Source organism: Pan troglodytes, chromosome 16 (genome assembly GCF_028858775.2).
Source record: "Pan troglodytes isolate AG18354 chromosome 16, NHGRI_mPanTro3-v2.0_pri, whole genome shotgun sequence".
NCBI lineage: Eukaryota > Metazoa > Chordata > Mammalia > Primates > Hominidae > Pan > Pan troglodytes.
In genome coordinates, this window is record NC_072414.2 from 26,286,780 (window position 1) to 26,310,639 (window position 23,860).

The 23,860-nt window shown below is 48.9% G+C and overlaps 1 protein-coding gene, 1 long non-coding RNA gene and 1 pseudogene across 2 annotated transcripts; 1 reads left to right on the forward strand and 2 right to left on the reverse strand.

The window, feature by feature from the left end:
* Nucleotides 1-27: 27 nt before the first annotated feature.
* Nucleotides 28-8,352, reverse strand: LPCAT4 (lysophosphatidylcholine acyltransferase 4). Its single transcript, XM_510281.7, has 14 exons — nucleotides 8,104-8,352; nucleotides 6,676-6,818; nucleotides 6,125-6,345; nucleotides 5,306-5,418; nucleotides 5,125-5,185; nucleotides 4,773-4,831; nucleotides 4,534-4,568; nucleotides 3,895-3,949; nucleotides 3,686-3,768; nucleotides 3,309-3,434; nucleotides 2,523-2,655; nucleotides 1,234-1,332; nucleotides 712-868; nucleotides 28-425 (listed from the first exon to the last, which is right to left on the reverse strand). The coding sequence occupies exons 1-14, from the start codon at nucleotides 8,215-8,217 to the stop codon at nucleotides 250-252; spliced, it is 1,575 nt and encodes a 524-aa protein (XP_510281.2). The 5' UTR covers nucleotides 8,218-8,352; the 3' UTR covers nucleotides 28-249.
* Nucleotides 7,200-23,193, forward strand: LOC134808508 (uncharacterized). Its single transcript, XR_010151592.1, has 3 exons — nucleotides 7,200-7,438; nucleotides 19,229-19,421; nucleotides 22,346-23,193. It is a non-coding gene; the product is annotated as an uncharacterized LOC134808508 (long non-coding RNA).
* Nucleotides 12,385-15,686, reverse strand: LOC112205632 (actin-like; annotated as a pseudogene).
* Nucleotides 23,194-23,860: the final 667 nt, after the last annotated feature.

Genomic DNA, 23,860 nt, shown 5'->3' on the forward strand with positions numbered 1-23,860 from the left:
CCTTCCCAAGTAATGGTAACATCAATATGACTGGACTTCATTTTTTTTAATAGATATAGATATAGATTTATATTTATATATAAAATAGTTTTTTACAAAAAAATCAACCAAACAAAAAATTAAAATCAACTTAAAAAAAAAACAACCAAACAACAATAACAAAATTCAAACAGGAGCAGAGATGGGGCTGAGGCATAGGGGAGGCCCCTAGCGCCGCCCTGAGGAGGAGGGGGTGAGAGGCTGAGGCACTCAGTCTCCCTTCTGCTTGGGTGCTTGCACAGTCCCATTGGCCAGAGCAGTGGGGTTGCCTGGGGATGAGGCATTTGGTGTCTGGGAGGTGCCTCGAGAGGTGTGTGGGGGGCGCAGGTAGGTGCTGAAGAGTTTCCCATAGAGTGGGTCATGGAGGGAGAAGTTCTGGAACTGACCTGGGCAAATAAGAGATGGGGAAAAGCGAAAAGATCTAAGAACGAGAAGAGAATCTCCCTGCTTTTTTCTCAGAACTAAAACATCTTGTGCCTCTACTCTGTTTAACTTCTCAAATCCAGGTTCAGGTCCTCTCTTCCTTTCTAGCCTGTTCCTCCCAGCCTCACTTCTCATAGGTTCTGATCTCCAGCACTGGCCACTAACCCTTGTTCCCTCCCAGCCCAGTGCTTTCCTGGATGCTGATGGTGCCCCAAGTGCCCGTGTGGGGCTGAGAAGGCAGTGACTCACAGAGGGAGAGGCCTTGGCTGGATCCTGCCTGGCACAGCTCAGCATGCAAAGCTGTGGCAGCAGGGCGGGGTGAACCCAGCAGCAGGTGCAGGATGGTGCTGAAGCCGTCTTTGTACAGCAGGCGGTTGGGCCCCTCTGCTTGCTCTTCAGCAAAGAGCTTGGGAGAGAAAGGGATAAGAGTCAAGTTCTCTCCTCGTGCCATGGCCTCACCCTGCCCCACAGACTGGCCTGACAGGCTCCTCCTCTTCCAAAATGGTGGTGCACAAGCCTTCCCTGACCCTCCAGTGCCCTTTCTGCAGAACTGTAGACTTTATAGCTTTTTCCTTCTTCTTCCTTCTTCTTGTGCCCAGCTAGGTCTCAACATAGACGCCGGGGGTCTGCAGTTTTAGGCACTGTGGCACTAGGTTGGATACCAAATGCCTAATATCTAGAAGCTACTGGAAACAGCATACCAAAATAGGCCTCCTGGAGTGGGGTGAGCATAGCCACTAAGCACCCCCCCCCACCGCCACCCCCCATTACCTCAAAGGCCAAACGAGTCAGCTCTTCCAGGCTCCTGCCCCCATCCAGAGCTGCTAGTGCAAGGGCCACATCTCGGAAGTCCACCAAACCCTTGGTATCCTGGTGTGAAAAAGAAACCAGGGCAATGTGGGGACCCTGCGCCTCCCTTCCTGCTCTTTGGATTTTGACTCCTCCCTCTTCTCAGCAAATAATGGGGGTGATCCCTGTGACTGCTCCCCTCAGAACTGTGAGCCCCAAACTCTTTAGGATCCCTGGAATTTCTCTCAGGTCATAGGCTTTCTCAAGCTCTACCAGGTCACCTGGTGACAAAGTCCTCCCATAAAGGGATCTCCTAGGAATGTAAGGGAATCCCTCAGGAATGCTGAAGCTACTATGAAGTCTCTGACATGCCAGCGGAGGGCAGTCCTGGTCCCCAGGCTAGACAAACTGGTTCTCTCTGACTCAGCCTATGTAGAAGAACTGGTCCAACAGATTGAAAGGGGGACACAGGCATAATTTCTTATGAAAAACACAAGGAGGATGCCTGCTGTACCAGCTCCATGGGAGACCATGGCATTTGAATTTTTGTTTCTGCTCTGCTACAGGCCAAGTGGGGGAAGCTCTTTTCAGGGACAGTCCGCCTCAATCTAAGGAATCTAGATACCTGGTCACTCTGTCCCTTCAGAGGATGTTGAGGGTCACAATCTGCATCTCAGATCAAAAAGCTCCTTGGGACCACTGTTGGTTGTTCATAAGCATTAAGAATCTTTTAGGACTTTTGGAAGTTGACCAGGGAACTGGGTTAAATCTTGAGAAATACATGGCTTGCTAAGAATCTTGAGAAAATTCCTCTAGAGAAGCTATAGGATATTTAAAATAATCTGCCCAAGTCCTACAGATATATCTGGGTCTCAAGCTCTCAACCATCTAACTGTCCGGTGTTGTTTCTTCTACATGTCATCTTCCCACGTAACCTTCATGACTCTCCTTCAAAGACCCTCACCCAGCATCCCAAAAGGTCTTATGATTCCCCACCTTTGCCACTCTCTAAAGTGGTTTCAGAAATTTATAGTCCTCACTGATTATTTCTCCCTTGTTCCTCCTTGTGATGATAACATTGCTCTTCAATGCACTGGATGCTTGATTAAAAAATGAATCTTCAGTGGATCTCAGGGGATGGCCATCTAACAACAGCTGTGAGAACATCCACTGAGGACTCCAAACTGTGAGTGACTGATACGGCCACTAGGAACATGTCAGCCTGGAGGGAAGCCTGGGTTCTGCTCTGCTCTTTGTTCCAGCTCCTTTACCTGCTGGAAGTAGCCAAAGGCACCAGCCACCGTCTGAGGATCAGAGAGCTGTAGCTGCCTGGCAAACTCTTCCTGGCTGATCATTCGACTCCGGCCTGGCTCTGCCCCAGCGTCCACATAGCCAGGGGACAGCCTACAATGGAATTGTTGAAGGCAGAGAGCTGTCTCAGTTTCCTTCTGGACACACCATCAGCAGGACTTCAGCCCCAGTACCAAGAGTTCTATCAGTACAGGTTTAGCTGCTGTTTTTCTAAGATGTACTGACTCACAGTCCCTTGAGAGCACTTCTTACTTTTTTCTTTTCTTTTTTGACGGAGTCTTGCTCTGTCACCCAGGCTGGAGTGCAGTGGCACGACCTTGGCTCACTGCAACCTCCACCTCCCAGGTTCAAGCAATTCTCCCGCCTCAGCCTCCCAAGTAGCTGGGATTACAGGCATGCGCCACCAAACCCGGCAAATTTTGTATTTTTAGCAGAGATGGGGTTTTGCCATGTTGGTCAGGCTGGTCTTGAACTCCTGACCTCAGGTGATCCACCCGCCTTGGCCTCCCAAAGTGCTGGGATTACAGGTGTGAGCCACCGCGCCCGGCCCCTTCTTACTTTTTTCACCTGCATTATTACATATCCTTCCATTTATTCCCCACTTCCTTTTATTTACTCTATTATCTTTCTTCCCAGTTTTTTTCATTTTGAAGATTTTCCTTCTTCCTTCTCATTTCTCCCCTTCTTATTCTCTCTCTCTCTCTCTCTGTGACACTGCTCACACCCTCATTTTCAAGACCACTTACCCAGCCTTCCGAAGCACTTTTCCCAGTTCCCAGAGCTGTGGCTCCAACGCCACCTTCAGCCGGCCCACCACAATCACAGGTAAGCTCCCTACAAACTCACATTCGGTGGCTGGAATGCCCAGAGCCCTACAGGATGAAGAGGGATGGGATGGAGGGTAAGGAAGCAGAAGAAACTTCTGAGGGTTGGTTCCTGACCCTGGCCTGCTGACTGGAGTAGATCAGGCCCCTTTAAATCTCCCTGCCTCTGTCTCAGCTGTTCAAGAGCCCTTCCCACTGCCTGCTCCTCGATCTTTGCCTGAAAACCTCGCCCCCTCCATGCCCCTGTGGTTCCTTTGCCCTGTGCAACTGCTCCAGGAAATAGTTTGTGGGGCACTCACTGTGCCATGACCCTCTGAACATTGTTGGCATAGAGGGTGGGGTCCCTGCTCTCCTCAGGGCTGGGGTGATACACAGGAAGGAACTGAAACACAGACACACACAATTCTTATCAGAACCTCAAAGTGAGGTATGACCACTCCCACCCTCTTTTCCCAAGGTTTCAGGAGTCTGAGATGTACTTCTCCCACCGCCCCCATGGGAGCCATACCTCCACATCCACAATGCTGCAGGGCTGAGAGGCTGTGAGCCAGAGGACTTTGAGTCTAAGAGAAGAGAGATTTCGATACTCGCCAATCTCTAACTATGGGCTCCTTCCCCGGCTCCCACACCCCACTCCCCTTCCCCAACCCAGGTGGGGAGTGGGAAAAGTTCTGCCCATTGATATAGGGACAGACTCCTAGCCATACAGTCAGGTGGGTGAATATGCAGTTGGGAGACACAAGGAACGGCCAGAAACGCGGTAGGGAAAGAGAGCAGAGCTGCATGGATATGCCAGAGGAAGAACTGTAGGCAAGAGGAGGTTTGAGTAATGGAAGAAAAAGGCGAGAGGCATGCCTGATGGTGATGGTTCTCAGGAAGGGATAATTGAGGGAGAAAATCACAGAAACATGGGAAGATAAATGCATAGCAGCCATAATCACAGCAGGAACAGTTTAGGTGGGATAGCTAATCTAAGCACAGCCAGATTATATGGGGACATCAGGGGGAAAGTGGTGTCTCCTCTAGAGTTCTCTCAGTCCTCAGATGAAGAAGCGCCATTCACCTTGTCGGGAGATTGGAAGATGGGCCAGGAATTCTCTGATGGACCCTGCTCCCCACCCTCACCCCCAGGAATACCAGAACTCACACTCCAGGACCCCTCCATGCCCAGCTGGTGGTGTCCTATGGGAGAAACACAGGTGAGGGCATAAGAGCATTACTTTTTCCCCCTGGAACTGGCCAATCACCTTTGAACAGAGGGCCTGATCCCACCTCTGGTCACACCCCCCAATGCACATCCCATTAAAGCACCAACAGTTTTCACTTATTTCCATTTGGGGTGGATTTGTGCTCCCCCTTTCCACTCTTTCTTGGACTAAGACTCACCAGACTGTTGGGGTAGCGGATGAGGACAGGCTGCACAGGCACCCCTGCGATGAAGGCTCCTAAATCCCATTTCCACCCCCACCCCCACAAGGCAGAGGTTAGTACACAGAAGTAGCTAGAGGGCATGAGGTATGGCAGTCTGGGACAGTTCTCAAATGAGATATGGTTTTGTTCCACTCATTGATAATTTTCTCTCTGACTCCTCGACTTGTCAGCATTAGCTAGGAGGTTCCTGGTCTCCTTTCCTCTCCCATCCTTCCCCCTCTTCTACTTCTTGGGTTATTTCAGAGTCCCTCCCCAAATCTGGAACTTCTTTTTCCTACAGCCCACCACCCACTATCATTTTATTCACCTGGTTTGAATTTAAGCAAAGCCTTCTTGTTGGAACAGGTGCCCTCAGGAAAGAATAGCACCTGGGGTAAAAAAGAGCAGAATGAGGTGAAGAAGGCTGAAGAAGGCTGTGGAGAGAGGAAAGGGAAGCCTCTTCAGGAGCACATGGAAAGTGAGAAGATGGTCTTGAGACCCTTACCCACCTGCGGCCACTTGCCTCCTGAGGTGGCCCGCCTTCGGACCTCCTCCACCACTCTGCGTCGAGAAGCCGGGTCATGCCGGGATACCAGGATGGCTTGGTTGAATCGAAGAAGGGCTGGGGTTGGGAAGGATACAAAGAGGAATCACTTCATTCCTACCCAGGGGCAGTAACATCTGCAGCCTCCACTTCCTCAACAGCATGAGAAGTTTCTGTTATCTCTTTTTTTTTTTTTTCTGTTGTTGTTGTTTGAGACAGAGTTTCGCTTTTGTTGCCCAGGCTGGAGTGCAATGGCTCGATCTCAGCTCACCGCAAACTCCACCTCCTGGGTTCAAGTGATTCTCCTGCCTCAGCCTCCCGAGTAGCTGGGATTACAAGCATGGGCCACCACGCCCGGCTAATTTTTTTTTTTTTTTTTTTTTTTACGCCCGGCTACTTTTTTTGTATTTTTAGTAGAGACAGGGTTTCTCCATGTTGGTCAGGCTGGTCTCGAACTCCCAACCTCAGGTGATCCGCCTGCCTTGGCCTCCCAACGTGCTGGGATTATAGGCGTGAGCCACCGTGCCTGGCCTGTTATCTCTTTGCCCTGGGACAATCCCTTTATAGTAGTTGTCCTTTTAGAGAACTGACCAGAACTCCCTCCAACACCTTCTCTCTGTCCCAGCCCTCAGAATCTAAGACTGACTAATGGTGTTAATTTATATTTCACTTGCCAACAGCCCCTCCCCACTTTGAGGCCAGTTCTTCACTCCAGTGTCTCCATTCCTGACTTTTTTTGCCCAGAGTTGTCACCCTGCCCTTCACCCCCTTTGAACTCTCTCACCTCCAATGACAGGAACGGAAAGGTTCTCAGCTCGGGACACAACTTTGGGCAGGTCACAGGGCAGCAGAACAATGGGGTCAAAGAAAGTGGAGTGTGGGGCAGCAACAAGGACAGGGGCTTGAAGGCGAGAGGCTCGCTGGCCACGAACGCGAATCCGGAGGAAGCCCAGCAGGAAAAACAGCAGGCGGCTCAGGCCTAGCACCCCGTTGTGGCACACAGTCCTGCCAGGGCAAGGCTGGGTATCAGCGGAAGCAGTGGTTCTAACCCTCACCCGCCCCCAGGTTCAGACACCGGGAAAGTAGGGCACCCCTCTTTTACCCTTAAATAGGATGTGACCAAGGGGTCAAGGTCTCTGGCCACTTTGGGACCTATCAGGGCACATTACTTAGAGGTGAGGTCTGGGAACCACGTCTGAGCTTGGCTGACTCATCTCATCTACCCAAGCTAGACAGAATAGTTTCAGAATGCTCTCTTTTCTTCTTCTCAAAGAGGGAGCCGAATAGACAGCAGGGAAGAGAAGTAGGGTCTCTGGGGGCTGATCCCTCACTTACTTCCTCCATCCCGTAATTGGCTCCTGAAGCTGCTCCTCACTCAGACCGGCCACTTGAAGCCAGGCAAAGGGCCAGAGGAGAAAGAGGACGATAAAGGCCAGAAGCACTCGGATGGGGGCCAGCAATGCCCCCAGGAGGCAGAACTGCAAAGGGTGGGAGAGAATGCCACTTTAGAGCTTGGATATGCTCCCTCCACAGCATCCCTCTTCCACAAAGCATAGACCCAGGAGCAGACAGCCATCATCCCTTGCATGTGACAGGTGGTGTGGGAACAGGAGAGGGGACTGGGACCCAAGGTGGGATGAAGATACCAATGAGGGCAAGAGGATAAAAGATTAATGGCATCAAGGGCCTTATTTTCCTGTCTTTCAGTTGGTCCCTACCCCATTTATAAAACCGAAAGCCATAAAAAGCATCTAGCACTTAGAGGATTTAATAAGAATGCATGCGAAAGTGCAGGGCGCTGTGCTTGATGTACAGTAGGTTAGAGATAGGTCCTCCTCCCCCACATCTTATTCCATAAATAGCTCCTATGCCCAACAGAAACCAGGTGCACAGATCTTTCCACTTTGGGCCTAGGAGGCAGAGGGTTGTAAACAGCCAGAGGTCCAGTTTTCAGACCCGAGGTCATTTTCTGACACTGCTCAACAGCAATCTTATAGTACCGGGGGATATGGGAGACAAGAGCTCGGCCCCACTCTGCAAGGGAGAGAGGCTGCCAGGAGCCAGGATGACTCCATAGGCTGCCTTGGGGAAGAAGCAGGTAAGCAAACCTAGCCCCTGGAGCCTGCCTCCGGGGAGGTGATGACAGCAGAAACCTTGGACACTCCCTCCCCACACCACCTCCCAGCTCCCCTAGGCTGGCGCGGCCCTCCACTTCCTGTAGCCAACCTCCCTCTCAGCCTCCCTGCCCCCACCGGGAGGTGCTGCAGTGCGGGGTGGAGGGGGGTTGGAGGGAGTGGGAAGAGGGAGTGTAGGAAGGGCACAGGGTCGCAGGCTCCCGGCCCAGAAACGTCTTCCCTCTAAGTCATGCCTCGGAGGAATACTCGGCACGCCCCCGCCCCCACCCCCACCCCCGGCTTCCAGTAGACTCTAACTCCATCCTAGCCATCAGGCTCTGCAGAATGTAATCCGCATTCCCCAGCGTCCTTCATCTCTCCAACCCCAGGGTCCCCTGCAGCCCTCCATCCCCACCTACTCAGTTTTTCCACATCTTCGAGCTTGTCTATCGCCCAAGCCCGCAGCGTCCTCTCCAGGACTCCTTGCCCAACCGCGGCCGCCCCCACGTGCGCACCCCCGGACTCCCGCTCCGCAAGCCTCTCAGCCATCTCCTTCTCACGGATCCCCAAGCCCACCTTTGCCAGGACTCAAATGGCCCCATTTTCCTATCCTCACGGGTCCTTCCGACGCCCGCTCCCCACACATTACCTTAACCCTCTGGAGGCGAGAGAGATGTAACTCATGCACGAAGGGGTTGGGGGATGCTGGGGGTCCGGGGGTGGGATCGAGGGGGGCCCAGTCCCCCGGACTTCCCTGGCTCATGGCGGGAGAAGGTGGGAGGGAGGGCACCCCGGCCCCGGCCACCACTCTGCAGAGCAGCTGCTGCTGCAGCAGCGGCGGCGGCGGCGCTCTGGCCCGGGCCCCGCCCGGTGCAGGCGACCGAGGGGCGGGGAGCAGGCGGCGCAGCCCAGCCCGCCCGCGTTGTCAGGGCGCCGGCCGAGGGGCGGGGCTTCCAGCGCCCTGGCGCCCCTGCTCCTCCGCGCCCGCCGCGGCGCCCGCAGCCGCTCGGGCCATTGTTCCGCGGCTGCCAGGGCTGGAGCGGGCTGCCCCTGGGCTTCTGCGCCTCCGTCGTTCCTCTCTGAAGACCTGGCCTCCGCCTCGGAGTGGGAGTGGGTCTGGGAGCTGAGCGCAGAGCTCAGAGCGCCCTCCGTCCCCGCCCGGGCGTCGAGGTCGCCCAGCAAGCGCAGATCGGGGTGAGGCTTTTGGGTTGGTAGGCAGGGAGGGACAGGTGGGCCGGATGCAGAGGCCGGCAGCTCGCGGGTGAGGCGGCGCCCCGCTCTTCCTATGGGCTCCTTGGCCCGGTCCGCGCCTCCTCGCAGGCGGACCACCTTTCCTTCCCGGTCCGTGGGGCGCCATCGCGCGGGGACTTGAGGCACTTGCGTCCTCTGGCGGCTGCATGGCGCCCCGCAACTCTCCACCTCCGCGTCCTGCCTGTGCTGGGCAGGGCCGCCTTTACTGGTGTGAGGGTTGCTTGAACCCTTGAGGCGCCAGGAATCCCTAGTACACTGACGCATGTGCTTCCCATGAGCCCGACAAGGTCTGGCAGGGGAGAGGCAGTGGTTCCTGATCTCTGTCACTCTCTGGGTGAACGCAGAGGACACAGTAGTAATTCCCCTCACCCACAAGCTCCAAGCTACCCTAGAAAACAAATTGTTTAGCCTCAGGCCATCGTTTGAGATCAGGGACCAGGGAATTAAGTGGACTCTGAGATCCATTGCCATGACAAAAGGGGTAAGAGTCTCATTGCTTGAGGAAAGAATACGCCATAAGTTCACTTTATGTCTTCTGCCCATTGCATGGCAGTTAGAGGAGCTGAAGGAAGAAAGTGAAAGAAAAAGAGACCTCTCATAACCAAGAGTGTTTGCCGCCACTGGCTTCTCCTTTAAACCAAACTCCAAATTAATCTGCTCCAGGAAATTTTCTGAGCCCAGGCTGAGAGGGTTGAAGGCTCATGCATCCTACTGAGACCAAGGAGCTGCACTGGGATGTTTTTGTATATAACACAGAGGTCCCAACACAAATACATCATTTCCACATTTTATTTTTGTATAGATAGGGTCTCGCTATATTGCCCAGGCTGGTCTCGAACTCCTAGCCTCAAGTGAGCCTCCCACCTCGGCCTTCCAAACTGTTGGGACTACAGGTAGTAAGCCGCCATGTACAACCCAAACCTTTTTTTTTTAAGCAGATGATTTCAGCTTTCTCACCAGAACCGAGAAAGTACAACTGCATGTATTAGTCTCCCTTGCCTTGCCTTTGGGGAGGAGTTGTGTGTATGTGTGTGTGTGTGTGTGTTTGTCTTTTGTTGTTGTTGTTTTGGGACGGAGTCGCGCTCTTGCTCTGTTGCCCAGGCTGGAGTGCGATGGCGTGATCTCAGCTCGCTGCAACCTCCGTCTCCCGGCTCCAAGCAATTCTCCTGCCTCAGCCTCCTGAGTAGCTAGGATTATAGGCGGGCACCACCACACCCGGCTAATTTTTGTATTTTTAGTAGAGACGGGGTTTCATCATATTGGTTAGACTGGTCTCGAACTCCTGACCTCATGATCCACTCGCCTCAGCCTCCCAAAGTGCTGGGATTACAGGCGTGAGCCGCCGCACCTGGCGGTTTTTTTTTTTTTTTCTTTTTGAGATGGAGTTTCACTTTTGTTGCCCAGGCTGGAGTGCAATGGCACAATCTCGGTTCACTGTATCCTCCGCCTCCCGGGTCAAGCGATTCTCCTGCCTCAGCCACCTGAGCAGCTGGGATTACAGGTGCCTGCCACCATGCCTGGCTAATTTTTTTTTTTGTTTTTTTTTTTTGTATTTTTAGTAGAGATGGGGTTTCACCATGTTGGCCAGGCTGGTTTCGAACTCATGACCTCAGGTGATCCACTTGCCTCTGCCAAAGTGCTGGGATTACAGGCGTGAGCCACCACGCCCAGCCTAGAAGGAGGTTTAAGGACTAAGATAATGTTCATAAGGTGGGAAACAGGGAAAGATGAGAGTGTAGGGAAGTTTAAATTTTTCCCTTGAATGTTTGATAATTTGAGTCTATAAAACAAACTGATTACATAGATTAAAGGGAAAAGAGGCCTACGCATTTTTTTTTTTTTTTTTTTTTGAGACGGAGTCTCGCTCTGTCGCTCAGGCTGGAGTGCAGTGGCACCATCTCAGCTCACTGCAACCTCCACTTCCCGGGTCACGCCATTCTCCTGCCTCAGCCTCCTGAGTAGCTGGGACTGCAGGTGCACGTCGCCATGCCTGGCTAATTTTTTTTTTTTTTTTTTGTATTTCTAGTAGAGACGGAGTTTCGCCATGTTAGGCAGGCTGGTCTTGAACTCCTGACCTCAGGTGATCCGCCCGCCTCGGCCTCCCAAAGTGCTGGGATTACAGGTGTGAGCCACTGGGTCCGGTCTCCTACAAATTTTATTTGATGCACGCATGTGTGTGGGAGTCATACAAAATATAAAAACTCAAAGAAATGCCCAATGGTTGCTTTTATACCACCTTGAGGTTACAGAAAGAATGAGAGCTTGCATCTGGGCAAAACAGGTTACGGTGGCAAGACAGGTTATGGGAGGGGGAGAAGAAGAGGCCTGGCCAGCAAAGACGGTCTTGGTGAACAAATGAAATCTCACAGAGAGTAGCCTTTAGAAGGAATAGATGGTAAAGGTTTCTGTTAGACCTTTTAAGATGTCAGACTCTCAGTTAATCTTTCCTAAATCTGGACAAGGGAGAGCACCAGAGAAAGCCTTTCTGCATCGATGCAGATTCTCTGCAGATGCAGATCTCCCCCACAAAAGACAGCTTTGCAGGCTTTCTGAACAGTCATCTCAAAATACATCAAATTCGGAATGAAAATTTTTGGTGCTCTTCAAGAGCAATAAATACTATGAAAACCCAACTACAGGGGTAGAGTTTTGATAATCAAATATTTGCCGGTGTCAGTCATCCAGGATGAACTAAAAAGTTCATTTCTATGAATGAGTCATGAAAGCATCCACATTTCCCCTTTTTCTAGCCCCTCACCAAACTATTATGATGGCCTTTCTGCAGGCAATCTGAGAAGGGGCAACCCAGTTGTAAAGAATAACGTTGAGAAATTGATCATCTCTGGTAGCATTTGTCACTCCCTTGAAAATATCCACCAGGCTAGACAGGTTTCTCCTCCACCTGACCCCTGTATCTGTATCAGTCACCATTACCTGGGAGTACTGGAGACAATGACATATCAATGGAATTCTGGATTATTGGATACCATTAATCTTCTGTTGGAAGGGGGAACCAGACAGAAGCCAGAAGTTACTCCTGTCTAGACTCCCTCCCAACCTCCCATGTTTTATAGCCTCAAAGAAGGCAGTCAGCATTCTCAGCATTCTTTTCTTCTTGTTCTTCTCCTCCTCCTTCACCTCCTCCCCTTCTTCCTCCTCCTTTCCCTTCTCCTCCTCCCCTTCCCCCTCCCTCTTCTTCCTTCTTCCTTCTTTCTTCTCCTCCTCCTCTTCATACCCTCCCTCCTCCTTTCCCCCCTCCTCCCTTTCCTCCTCTTCTCCTCATCCTCCCTCTCCTCCCCTCCTCTCCTTCCTCACTTCCCTTCTCCTCCTCCCCCTCCCCCTCCCTCCTCTTCTTCCTTCTTCCGTCTTTTCTTCTTCTCCTCCTCCTCCTCTCCGTCCCCTCTCTCCTTCCTCTCCTCCTCCTCCTCTCCGTCCCCTCTCCTTTCTCCTCCTCCTTTTCCTCCTCTTCTCCTCCTCATCCTCCCTCTCCTCCCCTCCTCTTCTCCTCTTCTCCCCTTCCCTTCCTCCTCCTTCTCTTCCCCCACTTCCTACCTCTCCTACTCCTCTTCCCCCATCTCCTCCTCTTCCTTCTCCTTCTCCCCCACTCCTCCCCCTCCCACCTCCTTCTCCTCCCCCCACCTCCTTCTCCTCCTCCTTCTTCTTTTAAATAGAGGCAGGGTCTTGCTTTGTTCGTCTTAAACTCCTGGGCTCAAGCAATCATTCTGCCTCAGCCTCCCAAAGTGCTGGGATTACAGGTGTGAGCCACTACTGGTGGCCTGTCCTTTTTAAATTTTTAATTTTATTAATCTTATTTTCATTTCTTTTTAATAGAGATAGGGTCTCACTATGTTGACCAGACTGGTCTGGAACTCCTGGTCTCAAGCAATCCTCCTGCCTCAGCCTCCCAAAGTGCTAGGATTACAGGTGTGAGCCACCACACTAGGACAAGATTTATTTCTGTTATGAACTGAATGTTTGTGTCTCTCTTCCCCCAGTTCATATGTTGAAGCCCTAGACCCCAATGTGATGGCTATTTGAAGGTGGAGTCTTTGGGAGATAATTGGGTCTAGATTAGATCATGAGGGTAGGACCCTTATGATGGGATTAGTGCCCTTAAAAGAAGAGAGAGAGGGAGAGGGAGAGAGGGAGAGAGGGAGGGAGGGAGAGAGAGAGAGAGAGAGAGAGAGAAAGAGAAAGATCTTTCTTTCCATGAGTACATATGGAGGAAACGACACGTGAGCACACAGTGAGAAGACAGCTGTCTACATATCAGAAAGTTGGCTCTCACCAGACAACGAATCTGCAGGCATCTTGATCTTGGACTACCCAGCCCCTAGAACTGTGATAAATAAATTTCTGTTGTTTAAGCCACCCAGTTGATGGCATCTTATTACAGCAGCCTGAGAAGATTAAGACAATTTCTTAAAGGTTCTTAGAGACGATTCCATAGCTTTCTTTTATCTCTTATTTAAAGGAGGGCAGGTTTCTGTACATCTTGTGTTTTCCAAGATAGTTCCAATAATTTTATAATTTCATTTTTTTTCAATTAAGGCAATTCATACATGCATAGTTACACATAATTTTACTTTTATGACTTTAATATTGTATTTTTTTTAATGTGCACTTTTATTGAACTGGTCTCAAGTCAGTGTACAGGTAACCCCTTGCTACTTTCACACCTCCATCCAATCCCAGGGAGACCAAAAGCCTTCATACACCTCAAGTTTAGGGACAAAAAGTGTGGCCACAATGGCTCATTCAAAAGAAAACAAAATAGGCCAGACGCAGTGGCTCATGCCTGTAATCCCAGCACTTTGGGAGGCCAAGGCAGGCTGATCACTTGAGCTCAGGAATTTGAGACCAGCATAGGCAATATGGTGAAAACCCGTCTTTACCAAAAATACAAAAAATTAGCCAAGCAGGGTGGTGCACTTCTGTGGTCTCAGCTACTCGGGAGGCTAAGGTGGGAGGATTACTTGAGCTGGGGAGCTGGAGGTTGCAGTGAGCTGAGATCGCCTCACTGCATTCCAGCCTGGGTGACAGAGTGAGACCCTGTCTCAAAAAAGAATAAAAACAAAAACAAAATACAAAGTTATTAAGGCTAAGATTTAAAACATTTTGCATTACGTAATTTGCATGAAAGCAATGCTATCACCTCCCCTGTGTGGACTTAGGAGAGGACTGGGCCATTTTCCTTAGATAGAAGTGGAGTGGCTTTTGGGAGGGCAAAGGAACTTCCTGTAACAATACATTTCATGATATTTGCAATGACTATTAAAAAAAAAAGAACAGGCCTGGCATCGTGGCTCATGCCTGTAATCCTAGCATTTTGTAAGGCTGAGGCAGACACATCACCTGAGCCCAGGAGTTTCAGACCAGCCTGGGCAACATAGTGAGACCCCTTTTCTACAAAAGATAGAAAAATTAGCAAGGCACGGTGGTGTGCACTGTAGTCCCAGTTATTTGGGAAGCTGAGGTGGGAGGATCACCTGAGCCCTGGAGGTTGAGGTTGCAGCGAGCTGTGATTGGGCCACTGCACTACAGCCTTGGTGACAGAGTGAGACCCTCAGAGTGAGGCCCTGTCTCAAAATAAATAAATAAAATAAAAATTAAAAATAACTATGTACAATCCAAGTTCTTGGCCACATTGTAGAACTTTGGGGGATGCTCATTCCAACAGACTGTTGTCACTTTCACTGTTCCAGTTTGTAAATCCTGAATCATCAAGCCAAAAAAAAAAAAAAAAAAAACCAAAAAAAAAAGAAACCCCAAACCAAAACAGAACCCGAAACCAATCAAACAAACAAACACTCCCCAAAAAACAAATAAAGCCTTGCCAATCTCATCTTGTTTCTATGCAAGTTAGGTTTTTGTTAAGAAAGGGTATAACACAACTAAGTAACAGTCTGCTTAGAAGCATTTGCAGTAGAAGATGGGGGCAAGAGAAGTGGGACTCGTATTCCTGCCTGCTGATCCACATCTGCTGGAAGGTGGACAGCGAGGCCAAGATGGAGCCAATGATACACATGAAGTATTTGCACTCAGCAGGAGCAATAATCTTGATCTTCATCATGCTGGGAGCCAGGGCAGTGATCTCCTTTTGCATCCTGTTGGGCGATGCCAGGGTACATGGTGGTGCCGCTGGACAGCACTGCATTGGCGTACAGGCCTTTATGGATGTCCACGTCACACTTCATGATGGAGTTGAAGGTAGTTTCATGGATGTCACGGGTTCCATGCCCAGGAAGGAAGGCTGGAGGAGAGGCCAGGGCAGTGGAACTACTTGTTGCAGATGGTGATGACCTGGCTCTGGAGCAGCTTGTAGCTCTTCTCCAGGGAGAAGCTGGAGGACATGGTGGCCATCTCCTACTTGAAGTCCAGGGCAATGTAGCGCAGCTTCTTCTTGATGTCACGCATGATTTCCTGCTGGGCCGTGGTGGTGAAGCTGTAGCCACGCTCGGTGAGGATCTTCGTGAAGTAGTCAGTCAGGTCCCAGCCAGCCAGGTCCAGACATAGGATGGCACTGGGGAGGGTGTACCCCTTGTAGTTTGGTAGTGTGGGTGACCCCATCACTGGAGTCCATCACAATGCCAGTGGTACAACCAGAGGCATACAGCAACAGCACAGCATGGATGGCACATATATGGCAGGGGTGTTGAAGGTCTCAAACATGATCTGGGTCATCTTCTCGCAGTTGGCCTTGGGGTTCAGAAAAGCCTCAGTCAGCAGCATGGGATGTTCCTCAGGAGCCATGTGCAGCTTGTTGTAGAAGGTGTGGTTCCAGATCTCCATGTCGTCCTAGTTGGTGATGATGCTGTGCTGGATGTGGTATTTCAGGATCAGGATGCCTTTCTTGCTCTGGGCCTTGTCACCCACATAGGAGTCCTTCTGAGCCATGCCTGCTGTCATGTACTGGTTCCGTGGGCACCCCATGATGGAAGGCAAGATACCCTGGGGGGCATTGTCACTGCAAGTGTGAAGATATCATCATTCATGGGGAGCTGGCACCAAGTTTGGACTGGTGGAGGAGTGTCGAGCGTGAGGGTCTGTGCTTGGGGCAGATACAGTCTTGGTCTAATATTTTAACATAAATTAACCATATCAGAAAGAGTTATTAAACTTAGGACTCAAACCTATGGAGTAATAATTTAATACTATAATTAAATTAAACACAATCACATACAACTAACCCTCAACGATATACAGAGAAAGTTTTGATACTAATTTTCAATTCTTTATCTCTATGAAGCTGATGAAAAATTCTTAGGCAGTGTGCCTGGTGTGGGATTTTGTAAACCAAAAATAATATTCTAGGCTTCCCAATCAACTGAATAGACCCATCCTCTCAGCCAAGGGCATTCCAAAATTAACCTGAAAAACTAGTTCAGACCATGATGAGATGCAGGAGATGGGGCATGACTTATTTACATTCTCCTGTCTTTGGAATGCAGGCATGGGTGACCAGCATTAACATTAAAATAGAGATCTTAAGAATAAAACAGACTTCCTGTAGCAATAAGACACCAAATTCCAGCCTGACTAAAATAAATCGAATATATATATATACATATATGTAAAACACTTTGATTTCTTACATATATATTATTATTATATATATTTTGTTATTTTTTTGAGATGAAGTCTCACTCTGTTGCCAGTTCGGAGTGCAGTGGCGCGATCTCAGCTCACCGCAACCTCTGACTCCATGGTTCAAGCTATTTTCCTGCCTCAGCCGACCAAGTAGCTGGGATTACAAGCACACACCACCACGCCCAGCTAATTTTTGTATTTTTAGTAGAGATGGGGTTTCACCATGTTAGCCAGGATGGCCTTGATCTCCTGACCTCATGATCTGCCCACTTTGGCCTCCCAAAGTACTGGGATTACAGGCATAAGCCACCATGCCCAGCCCCAAAATATATTTCTTTCAGATATATATATATAAAATATATATATATTATATAATGTGTGTGTGTGTGTGTGTGTATTTTTTTTTTGATACAGAGTCTGTTACCCAGGCTGGAGTGCAGTGATGTGATCTTGGCTCATTGCCACCTCTGCCTCCTGAGTTCAAGCAATTCTAGTACTTTAGCTTCCCAAGTAGCTGGGATTACAGGCGTGTATCACCATGCCCAACTAATTTTTGTATTTTTAGTAGAGATGAGGTTTTGCCCTGTTTGCGAGGCTGGTCTTGAACTCCTGGCCTCAAGTGATCCAGCCACCTTGGCCTCCCAAAATGCTGGGATTACAGGCAAGAGTTACCATGCCCAGCCTTCTTTGATATATTTTGAAATGGTCCTGCAAAGCTTTCTCTCATTGGGAAAATGTATATTCTATAGAGAATCCTTGATTCTTTCCTGATCCAGGAAGGAATTAACTGAGTCTGACACCTTTTTGGGTCTGATAAATGTCAGGCCTGTGAGCCCAAGCTAAGCCATCATATCCCCAGTGACCTGCATGTATACATCCAGATGGCCTGAAGCAACTGAAGATCCACAAAAGAAGTGACAATAGCCTTAACAGATGACATTCCACCATTGTGACTTGTTTCTGCCCCACCCTAACTGATCAATGTACTTTGTAATCTCCCCCACCCTTAAGAAGGTTCTTTGTAATTCTCCCCATCCTTGAGAATGTACTTTGTGAGATCCACCCCCTGCCCGCAAAACATTGCTCCTAACTCCACTGCCTATCCCAAAACCTATAAGAACTCATGATAATCCACCACCCTTTGCTGACTCCTTTTTCAGACTCAGCCCGCCTGCACCCAGGTGAAATAAATAGCCTTGTTGCTCACACAAAGCCTGTTTGGTGGTCTCTTCACATGAACATGTGAGACATTTGGTGCTGAAGACCCAGGTCAGCGGGACTTCTTCGGGAGACCAGTCCCCTGTCCTCACCCTCACTCCATGAAGAGATCCACCTACGACCTCGGGTCCTCAGACCAACCAGCCCAAGAAACATCTCACCAATTTTAAATCGGATAAGCAGCCTCTTTTTACTCTCTTATCCAACCTCTCTCACTATCCCTCAACCTCTTTCTCCTTTCAATCTTGGCGCCACACTTCAATCTCTCCCTACTCTTAATTTCAATTCCTTTCATTTTCTGGTAGAGACAGAGGAGACACATTTTATCCGTGGACCCAAAACTCTGGCGGTGGTCACAGACTTGGGAAGGCAGCCTTCCCTTCAGGGATGCCTCTCTGATTATTCACCCATGTTCCATTGGTGTCTGATCTCCGTGGGGATGCCTGCCTTCGTCATTCACCCACATTCCCTTGGTGGCAAGTCAATTGCCGGGATGCCTGCTTTGGCTGCTCACCCACATTGCAGCCCAGGGCTGCTCCCCAACCCCCTTCTCCATGTCTCTACCCTTCTCTTTAAACTTGCCTCCCTTCACTATGGGCAAACTTCCACCCTCCATTCCTCCTTCTTCTCCCTTAGCCTGTGTTCTCAAGAACTTAAAACCTCTTCAACTCTCACCTGACCTAAAATCTAAGCATCTTATTTTCTTCTGCAACATCACTTGGCCCCAGTACAAACTCGACAATGGTTCTAAATGGCCAGAAAATGGCACTTTTGATTTCTCCATCCTGCTAGATCTAGATAATTTTTCTCGAAACATGGGCAAATGGTCTGAGGGGCCCGACGTCTGGGCATTCTTTTACACATCGGTCACTCCCTCGTCTCTGCTCCCAATGCAACTCGTCCCAAATCTCTCTTCTTTCTCTCCTGTCTGTTCTTTCAGTCTCCACCCCAAGTTCTGAGTCCTTTGAATGCTTCTTTTCTACAGACTCATCTGACCTCTCCCCTTCTCCCGAGGCTGCTCCTCGCCAGGCCAAGCCAGGTCCCAATTTTTCCTCAGCCTCTATTCCCCCACCCTGTAATCCTTCTATCACCTGCCTTCCTCACACCCGGTCTGGCTTACAGTTTTGTTCCGCAACTAGCCCTCCCGCACCTGCCCAACAATTTCCTCTTAAAGAGGTGGCTGGAGCTAAAGGCATAGTCAAGGTTAATGCTCCTTTTTTCTTTATCTGACCTCTCCCAAATCAGCTAGCATTTGGGCTCTTTTTCATCAAATATAAAAACCCAGCCCAGTTCATGGCCCGTTTGGCAATAACCCTTAGACGCTTTACCGCCCTAGACCCAGAGGGGCCGGAAGCCCATCTTATTCTCTTTGCATTTTATTACCCAATCCCCTCCCGGCATTAAAAAAACCTCCAAAAATTGGATTCCAGCCCTCAAACCCCACAACAGCACTCAATTAACCTTGCCTTCAAGGTGTACAATAATAGAGTAGAGGCAACATATTTCTGAGTTGCAATTACTTGCTTCCACTGTGAGAGAAACCCCAGCCACATGTCCAGCACACAAGAACTTCAAAACGCCTGAACTGCAGTGGCCAGGTGTTCCTCCAGGACCGCCTCCCCCAGGATTTTGCTTCAAGTGCTGGAAATCTGGCCACTGGGCCAAGGAATGCCCACAGCCCAGGATTCCTCCTAAGCTCTGTCCCATCTGTGCAGAACCCCACTGGAAATTGGACTGTCCAACTCACCTGGAAGCCACTCCCAGAGCCCCTGGAACTCTGGCATAAGACTCTCTGACTGACTCCTTCCAAGATCTTCTCAGCTTAGCAGCTGAAGACTGACGCTGCCCAATTGCCTTGGAAGCCCCCTGGACCATCACAGATGTTTTGGGTAACTCTTACAGTGGAGGGTAAGTCCGTCCCCTTCTTAATCAATACGGAGGCTACCAACTCCATATTACCTTCTTTTCAAAGGCCTGTTTCCCTTGCCTCCGTAACAGTTGTGGGTATTGACAGCCAGGCTTCTAAACCTCTTAAAACTCCCCAACTCTGGTGTCAACTTGGACAACGTTCTTTTATGCACTCATTTTAGTTATCCCCACCTGCCCAGCTCCCTTATTAGGTCGAGACATTTTAACTAAATTATCTGCTTCCCTGACTATTCCTAGGCTACAGCCACAACTCATTGCTGCCCTTTTCCCCAGTTCAAAGCCTCCTTCATGTCCTCCCCTTGTTATCTCCCCACCTTAATCCACAAATATGGGATACCTCTACTCCCTCCCTGGCAACCGATCACACTCCCCTTACCATCCCATTAAAACCTAATCACCCTTACCCTGCTCAGCGCCAATATCCCATCCCACAGCACCCTTTAAAAAGATTAAAGCCTGTTATCACTCGCCTGTTACAGCATGGCGTTTTAAAGCTTATAAACTCTCCTTACAGTTCCCCCATTTTACCTGTCCTAAAACCAGACAAGCCTTACAGGTTAGTTCAGGATCTGCACCTTATCAACCAAATTGTTTTGCCTATCCACCCTGTAGTGTCAAACTCATATACTCTCCTATCCTCAATACCTCCTTCCACAACCCATTACTCTGTTCTGGATCTCAAACATGCTTTCTTTACTATTCCTTTGCACCCTTCATCCCAGCCTCTCTTCGCTTTCACTTGGACTGACCCTGACACCCATCAGGCTCAGCAAATTACCTAGGCTGTACTGCCACAAGGCTTCACAGACAGCCCCCATTACTTCAGTCAAGCCCAAATTTCATCCTCATCTGTTACCTATCTCGGCATAATTCTCACAAAAACACACGTGCTCTCCCTGCTGATCATGTCCGACTAATCTCCCAAACCACAACCCCTTCTACAAAACAACTCCTTTCCTTCCTAGGCATGGTTAGGTACTTCCACCTTTGGATACCTAGTTTTACCATCCTGACTAAACCATTATATAAACTCACAAAAGCAAACCTAGCTGACCCCACAGATCCTAAATCTTTTCCCCACTCCTCTTTCCATTCCTTGAAGACAGCTTTAGAGACTGCCCCAACACTAGCTCTCCCTGATTCATCCCAACCATTTTCATTACACACAGCTGAAGTGCAGGGCTGTGCAGTTGGAATTTTTACACAAGCACCAGGACCGCACCCTGTAGCTTTTTTGTCCAAACAACTTGACCTTACTGTTTTAGGCTGGCCATCATGTCTCCGTGCGGTGGCCACCGCCGTCCTAATACTTTTAGAGGCCCTCATACTCACAAACTATGCTCAACTCACTCTCTACAGTTCTCGTAACTTCCAAAATCTATTTTCTTCCTCACACCTGACACATATACTTTCTGCTCCCCGGCTCCTTCAGCTGTACTCACTGTTTGTTGAGTTTCCCACAGTTACCATTGTTACTGGCCCAGACATCAATCCAGCCTCCAACATTATTCCTGATACCACACCTGACCCCCATGACTGTATTTCTCTGATACACTTGGCATTCACTCCATTTCCCCATATTTCCTTCTTTCCTGTTCCTCACCCTGATCACACTTGGTTTATTGTAGCAGTTCCACCAGGCCTAATTGCCACACACCAGCAAAGGCAGGCTATGCTATAGTATCTTCCACATCTATCATTGAGGCTACTGCTCTGTCCCCCTCCACTACCTCTCAGCAAGCCGAACTCATTGACTTAACTCAAGCCCTCACTCTTGCAAAGGGACTACATGTCAATATTTATACTGACCCCACATCCTGCACCACCATGCTGTTTTATGGGCTGAAAGGTTTCCTCACTATGCAAGGGTCCTCCATCATTAATGCCTGTTTAATAAAAACTCTTCTCAAGGCCGCTTTACTTCCAAAGGAAGCTGGAGTCATATACTGCAAGGGCCATCAAAAGGCATCAGATCCCATCGCTCAGAACAACACTTATGTTGATAAGGTAGCTAAAAAAACAGCTAGCATTCCAACTTCTATCCCTCATGGCAGCTTTTCTCCTCATCAGTCACTCCCACCTACTCCCCCACTGAAACTTCCACCTATCAGTCTCTTCCCACACAAGGCAAATGGTTCTTGGACCAAGGAAAATATCTCTTTCCAGCCTCACAGGCCCATTCTATTCTATGGTCATTTCATAACCTCTTTCATGTAGGTTACAAGCCGCTAGCCCACCTCTTAGAACTTCTCATTTCCTTTCCATCGTGGAAATCTATCCTAAAGGAAATCACTTCTCAGTGTTCCATCTGCTATTCTACTACCCCTCAGGGATTATTCATGCCCCCTCCCTTCCCTACACATCAAGCTCCAGGATTTGCACCTGCCCAGGACTGGCAAATTGACTTTACTCACATGCCCTGAGTCAGGAAACTAAAATACCTTTTGGTCTGGGTAGACACTTTCACTGGATGGGTAGAGCCCTTTCCCACAGGGTCTAAACTCGCCAACCAAGCAAACAATAATGTTGAACCTCCTTGGACACTCTCTAATTGGACATCCTGGGTACTCCCAATTCTTAGTCCTTTAATGCCTGTTTTTCTCCTTCTCTTATTCAGACCTTGTGTCTTTTAGTTTCTCAATTCATACAAAACTGCATCCAGGCCATCATCAATAATTCTATACGGCAAATGCTCCTTCTAACAACCCCACAATATCACCCCTTACCCCAAAATCTTCCTTCAGCTTAATCTCTCCCACTCTAGGTTCCCACGCCGCCCCTAATCCTGCTTGAAGCAGTCCTGAGAAACATCGCCCATTATCTCTCCATACCACCCCCCAAAATTTTCGCCGCCCCAATGCTTTACCACTATTCTGTTTTATTTTTCTTATTCATATAAGAAGACAGGAATGTCAGGCCTGTGAGCCCAAGCTAAGCCATCATATCCCCAGTGACCTGCATGTATACATCCAGATGGCCTGAAGCAACTGAAGATCCACGAAAGAAGTGAAAAGCCTTAACTGATGACATTCCATCATTGTGATTTGTTCCTGCCCCACCCTAACTGATCAATGTACTTTGTAATCTCCCCCACCCTTGAGAAAGTTCTTTGTAATTCTCCCCACCCTTGAGAATGTACTTTGTGAGATCCACTCCCTGCCTGCAAAACATTGCTCCTAACTCCACCGTTTATCCCAAAACCTATAAGAACTAATGATAATCCACCACCCTTTGCTGACTCCTTTTTTGGACTCAGCCCGCCCGCACCCAGGTGAAATAAACAGCCTTGTTGCTCACACAAAGCCTGTTTGGTGGTCTCTTCATATGGACATGAGAGACAATAAGAGCTCTGAGGCCTGCTACCTGAAGGTTTCATATGCATGATAAAGCCTTGATCTCCACAACCCCTTATCTTAACCCAGACCTTCCTTTGTATTGATTCCAGGTCTTTAGATAATAAACTCCTTCTCTTTTTGGTAGAAGATAGCTTAAAAAACACACACTCCAAAAAACTTCTTTCAACCAATTGTCAGTTAGAAAATCTTTGAATCCACCTATGACCTGGAAGGAACCACCCCTCGCCCCCTCTAGTTGTCCCACCTTTCCTGACCGAACCAATGTACATCTTACATGTATTGAATGATGTCTTATGTTTCCCTGAAATGTATAAAACCCAGCTGTAGCCCAACTATCCTGGGCACATGTTCTCTAGATCTCCTGCGGCTGTCTCATGGGCCATTGGTCACTCATATCTGGCTCAGAATAAATCTCTTCAAATATTTTATAGAGTTTGACCTTTTCATCAACAATTTCTATTCTTTTATCATTTGTTTTCCTCATCTTTTGTGTGTCCTGCAATGTCCTTGCTTCTTGCCACTCCTTCCCTGGTTGTTACTTCATTGTATTATCAGAGGAGTTTGAACCAGAGTGACTCCATCTTGAATAGGGGCTGGGTAAAATAAGGCTGACAACTACTGGGCTGCATTCCCAGGTGGATAGGTATTCTTGGTCACAGGATGAGATAGAAGGTCAGCATAAGGTACACGTCACAAAGACCTTGTTGACAAAAGGTATGGTAAAGAAGATGGACAAAACCCACCAAAACCAAGGTGGCAACAAAAGTGACCTCTGGTTGTCCTCACTGCTCATTATACACTAATTACAATGGATTAGCATACTAAAAGAGACACCCACCAGCACATGACAGTTTACAGATGCCATGGCAATGTCAGGAAGTTATCCTATATGGTCTAAAAACGGGAGGAACCCTCAGTTCCACAAATTGCCCACCCCTTCCCCAGAAAACTTATAATCCACCCCTTGTTTAACATAAAATCAAGAAGTAACTATAAGTATAATCAGTTGAGCAGCCCATGCTGCTGCTCTGTCTATGGAGTAGCCATTCTTCATTCCTTTAC

Bases quoted from the DNA above. Each gene is read 5' to 3' on its own strand.
- LPCAT4 (XM_510281.7), bottom strand. From the start codon at position 8,217: ATGAGCCAGGGAAGTCCGGGGGACTGGGCCCCCCTCGATCCCACCCCC. The intron at 6,819-8,103 runs GTAATGTGTGGG...CACCCTTTGCAG, and splicing joins CTCGCCTCCAGAGGGTTAAG to TTCTGCCTCCTGGGGGCATT. The intron at 4,832-5,124 runs GTGAATAAAATG...AATGGGATTTAG, and splicing joins TTTGCTTAAATTCAAACCAG to GAGCCTTCATCGCAGGGGTG.